Here is an 11,964-nt window from a genome sequence, read left to right on the forward strand (position 1 = left end):
ACTTTTTTGTTTTAATTGGATATCATTCTTTAACGAGAGTATATGAGTAAATTTATTTAAATCCATTTTTTCCATTCTTCCACTTTTTCACTCCCAACCAAACAAATAGGAGAGAAAATAAAATATTTTTTATCCCCCACTTTTTCATCTTTTTACCCTTTTTTATCCTTTCACTTTTTTACTCTTCCAACCAAACATATCCTAAGTAATCTTAAAATAATAATAATAATAAATAAATAAATAAATTTAAAAAAAAAAAGAAAAAAAAAAAGGAAGCTTACATCAAGAGTTATGACTTAATTGCTTACGCCGGTGTACTTCTACCTACCCCATTCTTCTCCCACTTTGTATCTCTCCTATTTAAAGGGTCAAGAGCTCACAACTACTGCACCAGCTAGCCTAAGAAAATTATTCTCTATTTTTTTTTTTTTTTTTTGAGAATCAAATTGTTCTCTGAAAGTGCCAGCCACTTGGACTTGGTACCTCACTAAGGAACAAACACAATTTTCTAAATCTTTAAAGGTATCATTCAAATATTCCTCCTTCTCTTTCCTTCATTTCTCAGCTCTCCAATCTCCTATTTTCTCAAGAAGATGATCTTGATCTCTTTCTATGAAGACTAGTATTACTAGCAGAAAATGATCTTCGCTGCAAAGCATGTTATATTAACGTTATCCTAACTCCATAAAAATAAAAAGAAAGTTGTCCGAAGACTTAACCCCGTTTTTATACATTTTTCTTTTCCATATAGTTTTAATTTTTCGAGAATTTATATCATGGTTTGTTCTTAGATACGATTATAATTTGCGCATATATATTTACTAAGAAATATGTTGTGGTTGGCTATGATTCATATTATACCAAGTTTCATACCAGCATGACAGTCTCTCCCTCTCTTTGTACATAGTTGGGTTTGGTTCATTTCAAATATTATTAGGCTAATGATCATATTAACTTCTCTCATATGGCTGTAGGACTTGTATTCGTTACATATTTAGAGGATGTGGAAGCTGAAGATAGCCGAAGGAGGGCCAGATTTGGTGAGTCTGAACAATTTCATTGGGCGGCAACACTGGGAATTTGACCCCGATGCCGGTACTCCAGAAGAGCGTGCTGAAGTTGAAAGAATGCGTGAGGAGTTTAAGAAAAACCGGTTTCATAAGAAACAAAGTGCTGATCTTTTGATGAGGATGCAGGTAATTATGTCCATATATGTGTGTGAATATATATTCTGAAGAAATCATGTTGAACATTTCATCATGTTCATTAGTCTACAAGCATCATAGACTAGTCAACCAGCTATATAGATTAGACTGCTGTCTTTTGATTTTTTTTTCTTTTCAATCTATCTCCTTGTTTTCTTATCAATGAAGCATTGATGTGCCTTTCGACTCATTTAAGTTTTGTATGAGGGTATGCACGCAACCACAACATGAGTAAGACAAATCTCACGGTTGACTTCGTTAACGAGTTACTTTGTGCACTCTTTGAAAATGTTTTAAAAGGATCTCATCGGTATTAAACTAATAAATAAATTCTCTTTAAACTAAAAACAGCTCAATTCTCTATAAAAAAAAAATTAATCGCCCTAAATTTTGTCGGTGGTCCATTAACAACATCCCACCTTTTATCTATTTGATGTGTACAACACACGACAATTACACTGTTCAAGTCTTTATGTATAGGGTAACGTTCATTTCAAACGATTTTTACGCACAAATATACACACATTTTTTTTATGTTGAAATTGTGTCTTTAAAAGTTTTGAATTGAAATTATGAGTCACGATTTTAATGTACAATTATGTACAGTAAACCGTGTGTACTAGTATATATAAATAGAGGTTATGGTCTTTATATAACCCAGACGTGTTAATAGTAAACTTTCAAAACATAAAGCCTAATTGTGATCAAATTTCTTGTTTGATATATTAATTTGCACGGGTCACATCAACATGAAGGTATGTTTTTCACCCATTACTATTTTGACGGCATACAAGTTAAAATGTCAAGAATGAGAGCTTAAAGGAAACATCGGGGCTGCAATCTGTCCCTGACGTTAGTTGAAGCAGACATTTCTAACTTAGCAATTTATTATTTATAATCATACAACTTCTATCCCTTTTGTTTTTTGTTTTTTTGTTTCTTTGTTTTTCTTCCTTTTTTGATGAAGCATACAACCTTATCCACTAATCAAAGTCTAGGAACCTGAATTCTGTAGTATGGTAGGACTCAAATGAGAAATAGTTCTGCCAAACTTTGTCTTAGGGATGGTGCTTCGAGCACTCACATAAAGGGGGAGACTCATGTGTGGAGTCCACTCTTTATGTGAGAGTCTGCTCTGGGACTATATAAGTATCTTTTTTTTTCTTTTTTTTTTGGTTAAGACTATTTTTTGGTTTAAAACAAAAATCAACAATATCAAATAAGAAATAATATGTTTTAGTATTTTTTTTGTTCCTTGAAATTTGCAGTATGCTTGATTTTTGGTCCTTCAAATTTAAAACGTCCAAATTGGACCAATAAAAAATTTTATGAGTAAAAAATTCCATCCCTTTAAGTATGGGTCGTCTGTTCTATTAGAGATATCATGGTTCATGAGGCTTAAACATATTGCAGGCCTATAAACATAATTAAAATTAGTAATTTCGTAGCACTGTCAAATCTTTTTATGAGAAAAATCAGGGTCCAAACTCCATATCTCTCTCCCACTCATAACCATTGAAATTTAAAATAAAATAAAAAATTAATTATAGAATTGAGACTCATTTTATGAGTTGAAAAATTATTTTATGAAACAGTCTTATTACATAACACTGAGATCCACATATATTGTGAAAGGTCGGTATCGTAACACGTGTACATTTTCTGAGGACAAGGCCAGCCAACCATATCCTTTTCATATTACAAATTTCCAAACCCCCCATTATCACGTAGTAATGGTGGACTATGTGACACATAGTTTCAGTTGGGAAGTGACTTTTTTTCACTTTCGCGGATTAAGAGACTAACCAATTAGCAGCTAAGTTATAGACAGAGCCACTCAAGACCCTAAACCATCTAAAGATGATGAAAACTCTGAGAACCGTTCTTTACCAGCCATTTTTGAGTAATCATAGTTTTTTTCAATCCATTTCATTCAAATTAAGACACTCAAAAACCCATACATTTCACAACAAGTGGAATGGTAGGAAAATATGAACACATTTAAAAAGCACTGGTGTAGGGTAGGCGGACTTATTGTCACACTCGTTGTGCGTCAAAATATGCCTTTTTGGTCTATACCAGCGCTTTTTGGTACTATCTCAGCAATTTAAAAATGCTGAGGTAGCCTTGAATTTTTGTAGTGAGAGAGAGAAAAAGAGAGTTGGAACTTGAGAAGCCTAGCTCCATGCATGTCTACATGCCTTGATGAATAGTCAAACTCGGACATCCATAGTCAAACTCATGAGCTTATTTTTCTACCCGTGGAAACACACTCTTATTTTCCTTTTTTAATAGTACTTAATAACCTTTGGCTATCAGAAAAAAAAAATCTTCTCCGAAGTAGGAATTGCCACGCAGGTTCATACAGAATGCAAAAAAAAAAAAAAGAGACGATCAAAGAGGGTGTGAATTGGAATATTGAAAATTAAACAATGTACACCCAATTCTGTTTTTTTCCCCCGCCAAGAGAGATGCAATTCCACAATTTGCTTACTTTTGTGGGGAGTTGATTTCCACACGGTTTCATAATTTGTTGGTTAGAAAAGAACTGGTGTCACTGTCTTTCATAGGTTAAATATCTAGTTTTAATTTTGGATTAACTTGTTTTTAAGTTTAATTAATTGTACTTGTACACAATAACTAAATAAACTTTTAAATATTTAATGAAAACAAGCTCATCATAACATACCCTTGGTTCCACAATGATTGTGAATTGTACCTTTTGAATTTTGAAGCGTACAATTTTGTATTCATAGTTTAGCTTTTTTGGATTTGTGGACAAAATCTACGTTATCTTTTTAAGTATTATTTGACAATTGCAAGTGTTCAGAGACAACTTTGTAATGGGCATTAATTAGCATAGCCGATGCAATATCCAAACTTGGTGGCAATGGAGTATAATTAAAAGATGAGGTGAAGTTTATCCAAAAAAAAGAAAGATGAGGTGAAAGGTTGCACCTTTTGGAGACATCCATTAACTCTTGCTGAGACAGCCCATCTCTTTCAATTCCATCAACTATAGTTTTCACATTCATTTACTCACACAATTAGATATTTTGTTCGATTCTCAAAAAATAAAAATAAAAATAAAAATAAAAAAATAAAAGATATTTTGTTCACTGCACCTGACATAAATAAAATTGAAGTCAATTAGAAATATACAAAAAAATAAAAATAAAAATAATAATAGTAAAGTGAATTAACATTTCCTACTAGAATTCCTGGTTGATTGCTTTGCATAATTGCATTTGAACCTTAGGAATTTCCACTATATTTCCGTGTGAAACTGTTGTTCTAAGATAGTACGAAATCTTTTTGACTTTTGGGTTATGTAATTATGGAACTTGTATGTGGAATCTATAATATGCTATATCTACAATATTTTTATAATATTTTTACAATAAATTATAGGTGGTTAGTTATTATTAGTTCAAATTTGAACCTAACACTAAACTTATTTTTTTGCCCTAATAATAACAACCAATAATAAACTACCATTTAAGATTTGTTGTAAAAATATTATGAAAATATTGTGAACATATCATTTCTCTTCCTAATAAAAGCATGAACTTTAAGAATGGTGGGTTGGAATTATTGTTGTCAAATAATGGGTTTGGTTGGAATTATTCTTACCATAAATTAGTTATAAAGAAGAGAAATTTTACGTCCACAATATTTTCATAACACTTTTACAATAAATTTAAGTGGCAGGTTATTATTAGTGGAGAAAAAAATAATTTCAATGATTGATTTAAACTAAAACAAATAACAACTAAATACTTATAATTTGTTGTAAAAATTATAGTGAAAATTTTGTAGATGTAGCACTTTTTTTTAAAGCAAAGGATAATGTTTTTTTAAAAAAAATATATATATAGAAGAATTTTCTCAACTCAATACACTTGGATGTCACATCATTCGGCTTGTATATGCTCGATTAGCACACAAGGCCCAGTTCATTGTTTTAAACCATAAATTAATGCCTAAAAGCCAGGCCCAATTGAATATATCTCTCTCCATTTATCTTTTATGAACTTTAGAAACTGACAATGGTATCCATGATGATAATTACTTTATCATCAGGCTAAGCCCAGATGATGTCAATGACCACCTAAAATGACTTCAATAAATGGGAAATAATAGGAACATATCATATATTAGTGCTTTGTGTTTGACTCTTATAAATGCTATTTGTGAGTCATTGTCTCATTTTTTTTTTTTTTTTTTCAATTGGACATATCTCTAACTCTTTTGATATTGCAAACTCACAGCTTGGAAAGGAGAACCCATGTGGGCCTATTCCACCACCAGTCCAAGTGAAAGAAACAGAGGAGATAACAGAGGAAGCAGTGATAACTACTCTGAAAAGAGCACTGAGCTTTTTTTCATCCATTCAAGCCCATGATGGCCACTGGCCTGCTGAATCTGCTGGCCCTTTGTTTTTCCTTCAACCCATGGTATGTATTTTCACACCATTTGTTTCTATAAAACATTCTCTCTCTCTCTCTCTCTCTCTCTCTCTATACCTTTGCTTAAGAAAATAAAAATGTTGTCAAAATTGTAACACTTCTTGAATATGTTCATTCCATAAGGCCAATCAGATTGGTACATTTTCTAGAATTATTTAAAAAAACAAAACAAAAAAGGCCCATCAGATTGGTGCAATTTCTTGCATATACTTTTTGATTTTTTGAATTCAGGCATTTAAACGCAAAACCAAACTTGTGTGTGTGTGTATACATTGTATTTACGACTTGCTATATGGGGATGGCTAAAAAATTTAACCCAGTGCAGGTAATGGCATTGTACATCACAGGAGGTCTCAATGCTATGCTTTCACCAGCACACCAGAAGGAAATAATTCGATACTTGTATAATCACCAGGTAATATTTTGTTGTAATTGAAAATAACTTTGTTTTCAAATAACTTATAGTTCCAAAGGATCTATATAAAAAATTCGAGAGTGGAATATATATATATATATATATATATATATATATGTGTGTGTGTGTGTGTCTGTGTATTAATAGAATAGTTGTCCTCCATGGCATTACATGAAAATCATGAAACATATATAAAATCATATAATCATTAAATTATTTAAACAAGTCACATTATTGTTAAAAAAAAAAAAAAAGATCATCGGACATCACATAATTACAAAAAAGAATTCTTTTGAGATGAGGGAGACTAAAAATACACCTAAAGTTTGGACATCTTGTTATCAAAAAGGCTCTAGACATTCTTCCCTCTTCTCAAGTATGTGTTAAAATACTTAGTATTCTTAAAATAAAAAAAAATGAAAAAGTCTTTTGAGTTCCACCTAGTGAATTGGGGGGGATTTTCTCCATCATGATTTGGAAGAAAATTTTGTCCATTTTCTTTATAAACTCATGACACGGTGTTAGCATATATTCAGCAAGCCAACAAGCCTAAGAAATTGAAAATTTTGCATAATTTTAAACTACATATGCTCGTTTGTTTTTTGGACAGAATGAAGATGGAGGTTGGGGCTTCCATATTGAAGGTCACAGTACAATGTTTGGCACAGCTTTGAGCTACATTGCCTTAAGGCTACTTGGAGAGGGACCTGAAGATGGTGAAGACATGGCTATGGCTAGAGGACGGAAATGGATCCTTGACCATGGTAGTTTAGTAGCAATTCCATCGTGGGGAAAGTTTTGGGTCACGGTATGACCAATTGATCCTATTAGCCAATGTTGCTTTGGTTAATGTTATACTACTTAATAACTTTTTATTCAATTAATATATTTAAAACTTCACTGATTATATGTTTTTTATATTCTTAATATGTATTGTCAAATTTCATGTCAATTAACCAAATGTTATTTATTTCTCTAAGTAAACTTGAAATGCCTCCTCTTTTGTATAGGTACTAGGAGTATATGAGTGGTCAGGCTGCAATCCACTGCCCCCAGAATTCTGGATTCTTCCTAATTTCTTCCCTATGCATCCAGGTTTTTTGCAACTCACATCTTTTTGTCGAAAAGAACACTTTTTAAGATGCAAATCACTCAAAAAATTTATGTAGCAATTAGCATAGTGCATGTATCTGATCAATACGACCTTCATTATACGAAATACAGGCAAAATGTTATGCTACTGTCGCTTGGTTTACATGCCAATGTCTTATCTATATGGGAAGAGATTTGTCGGCCCAATCACCGGCTTGATTCAATCAATAAGACAAGAGTTATACAATGAGCCTTACCATCAAATTAACTGGAACAAAGCTAGGAGTACAATTGCTAAGGTTATTTGAAGCCTTTTTGCATTTCTTGTCCATGTTAGAAATATCAATATAATATCTTGCTTATTAGCAATTTTCACGAAGTTGATGCCTACATAAAACTTACACAATCTGCTAATTTAGGAGGATCTGTACTATCCGCATCCCCTCATGCAAGATATGCTATGGGATTTTCTTCACCATGTAGCCGAGCCTATCCTGGCACGTTGGCCCTTTTCAAGGTTGAGAGAGAAAGCAATAAAAGCTGCAATTGGTCATGTACGTTATGAGGATGAGAACACCAAATACCTTTGCATTGGAAGCGTAGAAAAGGTCGATACTTGTGTTGCAGTTCAATTCGAATGAAAGAAATATAAAATCAAAGTATTTGGTGTGTCATCATTGAACTAAATTTGTCAAGGTTACTTGTATTACAGGTTTTATGTTTGCTTGCCCGTTGGGTTGAAGATCCAAATTCAGAGGCATACAAGCTTCATCTAGCCAGACTTCCTGACAACTATTGGGTTGCTGAAGATGGCTTAAAAGTTCAGGTGATATGACCAATCACCTGCTTCTTTCGGTTACTTGACTTTTCTAGAAAAAGCAAAAAAGCATAATTAGCACATCCATAAGTCTGTGAGACAGTGAGTATGCTAATGCAATCACAATACCTAAAAGCATTTACTTATAATGCTTGATTTATGTGATGCAGAGTTTTGGCTGTCAGATGTGGGATGCGGGTTTTGCTATTCAAGCAATTCTCTCTTGTAATCTAAATGAAGCGTATGGGTCAACACTCAGGAAATCACATGAGTTTGTCAAGGCTTCACAGGTCAGAATATATATCAAATACTCCTTACGTGATTCTATGAAAGATAATGCTTAACTTAATCGTGTTATTTTCTAGGTCCGAGAAAACCCTTCTGGTGACTTCAAAGCTATGTACCGACACATTAGCAAAGGAGCATGGACTTTCTCAATGCAGGACCACGGTTGGCAAGTCTCTGACTGCACAGCAGAAGGGCTAAAGGTAATCCCAACTCTAATAGATTTATGATTTATACTAACACTGTCAAGGTTTATTTCAAAGGAAAATTTTTGAATTTTGGCAAAACCTACTATTTTTCAGGTTGCACTTTTGTTCTCACAAATGTCTCAAGACCTTGTAGGCGAAAAAATGGAGACAGACAGGTTCTATGATGCTGTGAATGTCATTCTTTCTCTACAAGTAAGAATTTAACATTGCAGATTCTTTTTTTTTTTTTTTGGACAAATTTACATTAAGTACAAGTTTTGTGTGAGTTATATTATCCACTTAACTTATTTAACTTTATTAGGTTAAATGATTCTTAAATGCATCACTTTAATAATTGACTTTCTTTTAATACCAATACAGAGTAGCAATGGTGGTTTCCCAGCATGGGAGCCTCAAAGAGCTTACCGTTGGTTGGAGGTAACTTCTCCAATAAACCTACTAGTTTCTCCCTAACTTGTTTCAAAATCTCAACTTTTACTTGTAAGATAGGCCTATTCATGTTTATGGGAAAAAAAAGAACCATTGTGTCAAATTCACCACTCATTCCCATATTTTTGTATCTTATTTCTGCAGAAGTTCAACCCCACAGAGTTCTTTGAAGATACTCTTATTGAAAGAGAGTAAGTTATATTCAGCACAACAACAGTTGTCATGGTATTGGCCATGTTTTTTCTTCCTGACATTAAAATTGAACCACTTTCCAGGTACGTAGAATGTACTTCGTCAGCGGTTCAAGGCTTGGCACTCTTTAGGAAATTCTATCCCAAGCACCGTAGAACAGAGATAGACAGTAGCATTTCCAATGCAATTCAATACATTGAAGACGTACAAGAACCTGATGGATCATGGTAATATGTTTTTTGCACACACTTATATTCTCGATTCACACCATGGAAGTACTGCTCTATAGCCACACAGTTTTCTAAATAGAAAATAAAAGTAGCCAACTATGATAATATCAGTAAGAGATTCCACCAAATTTTACTTTTTTCTTCTCTTTTCTTTTGCTTGATGCTAAAAGGGGAAACCAACAATACTTACACAAGATTAATACTTATGTAGGTATGGTCATTGGGGGATTTGCTACACCTATGGTACATGGTTTGCTGTAGGAGCATTGGCAGCTTGTAAAAGAAACTATAGAAATTGTCCTGCATTGCGCAAAACTTGTGAATTTCTGCTATCAAAGCAGTTACCTAATGGTGGATGGGGAGAGAGTTACCTATCAAGCCAAAACAAGGTATGGAAATTTGTTTTGATTTAAACGTGTACTTTTTTTTTTTTACAATAGAAAAGAAAAAAAGAAGGGGGGAAATAGAAATAGAGAACTCAAATAAGTTTCTTTGTGCAACAGGTGTGGACAAATATAGAAGGCAACCGTGCAAATTTGGTCCAAACTGCATGGGCGCTGTTATCACTCATTGATGCTGGGCAGGTTAGTCTATCATTTTCTCCCCAATTATTTAATAAGTTGTACATTAACATGGCTGATTTAGGTTTCAGCAATAGTTAGAGTAGGTAATTAGTTGGGGAAGTGTCATGAAAATGAGTAATCCAAGATATCAATCAGTAATCTACCATTGATCATGATTTGAGGAAAGTGCTAATCACATCTGCAATTATACCCCAAAAGCACTAGCCAGCTTACTATGGGGGTTCCTTGTAATCACTTATACAGCTCAGTTCCACCTAAAATAAACATACACTTATCAAATCCAATTCACATAATCCAGGATATCATACATATGAACACAAAAATTAAGATCTAAACAAATAAATTTAAGAAACTTTGAACCATAAGTATTAGATAATAGCAAAATTTAGAAGGTGGGCCTTTAGTGACTGCTTTGGAAGTGCAAACAAATCTCATATACTGATTCTAAATGTTTTTATAAATTTAGGCCGAGATAGATCCAACACCAATTCATCGTGGAGTCAGAGTGCTGATCAATGCACAGATGGAAGATGGTGACTTCCCTCAACAGGTAATTCCATGTCTATTCAAAATCCAATGCATTTAGATAAGTTCTTGTCTTAGTTGTATTGTTCTTTCATTTCTTTTGGTCAAAATAATTTCTACATACCAAGATAGTTTTTTGAAGCATAGTATAACTAATGGTTATTGGCAACAGGAAATCACTGGAGTATTTATGAGGAATTGTACGCTAAACTACTCATCATATAGAAACATTTTTCCCATATGGGCTCTTGGAGAATATCGGAGGCGAGTTCTATTTGCATAAAACCTGAATGCGTAAACAAAGGATTGCATATTGAAGTTCACCACCAATCTCCAATATATATTCAACTTCCACATAAGCAGGAAATATAGATAACTATATACTGCTTGAAAGATGTAAAATTGTCATAATTTAGTTTTTTGAGAGACAAATAGTTTCACTCTACTACCAAAAAATAAAGTATCCCTTTAGTTTGTGTAAGGATGTAATTGTGGACTTATCCAAAAGGAAATGTAATATTTGTGGATGCTATATGTGCAAGTGCAACATACCGTGTAGAATTACAGTGTGTATAGTTTACTAAGAAATGAATAAAATTATATAAGGATTTCAAATCTCTCTCTCTCTCTCTAAATTATTTTAGGAGGCGGGTTATAAAGCTTCCCTCTCACAATATATGGGTCTCACAGGTGTATAGCTCACCAAATGTAAAAGCTTGTTTGATGAGTAACCTACTTAAACTGTGAACCCTTTTCTCTTTTTGCTAGACATAAGAATTGCTAGTAGTCATCTGTGAACGTTATATATTGCAAATATTTGTTTGGGGACGTTTAGTGATTTTTTCAAATTTCATAAGAAATTCAAATTTTCCATAACCATAAGAGATTTCCTACCAAAATCGTTAATACCGTACTGAAGATTGAGAGTATTCCTAACTTCCATTTTAGATGATTATGGTATCATTGGAAAGCTTGTAAGTCTTTTTCAATGCCACCAATTTTCTAAAGCTTGAAAATATTTATTAAGTACTTTGATGCCTGGTTATAAAAACCAAATTAGTCAAAGAACCAGAAAAGGGAATGGTTCTTCCAAGTTCTTGATCAGTTTTTATCGGTTTTTTGCCGATTTTTTTGGTTTTTACAAGACTAGTTCCATGCCTAGTATCCGGTTCAACTAGTTGAACCAACCGGTCCAATTTTTAAAACAGTGTTTTGATGTTATTTTGAACTTTTGGAAGATGTTATTTTGATATTATTATTTGACTTTCGAATTCTCTGCTCAATAGGTATTTTGATGTTATGAGTTTGTATTAAATTTATAACGATATTAATCATATGCTTTTTTGAAGCAGGTTAAATGGATTGAATTTGTGTCAAACCAACCTGCTTAATATTAAACGGGTTAAAATGGCTCGTGTCACATTCATGTAAGCCCAACATGACCCATTTATTAAGTGTCACTTGACTTGTGTTATGTCAACCCGCTTCATTGATAAGTTGTATTAGAGTTGA

General features: G+C 33.1%; 1 protein-coding gene across 3 annotated transcripts; it reads left to right on the forward strand.

Annotated features, from left to right (window-relative positions):
- The first annotated feature begins 396 nt into the window (after positions 1–396).
- Positions 397–11,064, forward strand: LOC142644645 (lupeol synthase). Of its 3 annotated transcripts, XM_075819222.1 has the most exons (19): positions 397–522; positions 975–1,196; positions 5,477–5,662; positions 6,000–6,089; positions 6,700–6,897; positions 7,100–7,184; positions 7,314–7,480; positions 7,601–7,789; positions 7,894–8,007; positions 8,169–8,288; positions 8,364–8,486; positions 8,586–8,684; positions 8,853–8,909; positions 9,066–9,112; positions 9,197–9,340; positions 9,555–9,732; positions 9,847–9,927; positions 10,394–10,477; positions 10,625–11,064. In XM_075819222.1, exons 2-19 carry the CDS (start codon positions 1,002–1,004, stop codon positions 10,733–10,735), a joined length of 2,268 nt encoding a protein of 755 aa, XP_075675337.1. In that variant the 5' UTR covers positions 397–522; positions 975–1,001; the 3' UTR covers positions 10,736–11,064. The 3 variants fall into 3 exon arrangements, with proteins under 3 accessions (XP_075675337.1, XP_075675338.1, XP_075675339.1); XM_075819223.1 differs by lacking the exon at positions 397–522 and having other exon boundaries at positions 873–1,196; XM_075819224.1 differs by lacking the exons at positions 397–522; positions 975–1,196 and having other exon boundaries at positions 5,526–5,662; positions 5,995–6,089.
- Positions 11,065–11,964: the final 900 nt, after the last annotated feature.

Source organism: Castanea sativa, chromosome 7 (assembly GCF_040712315.1).
Source record: "Castanea sativa cultivar Marrone di Chiusa Pesio chromosome 7, ASM4071231v1".
Classification (NCBI taxonomy): domain Eukaryota; kingdom Viridiplantae; phylum Streptophyta; class Magnoliopsida; order Fagales; family Fagaceae; genus Castanea; species Castanea sativa.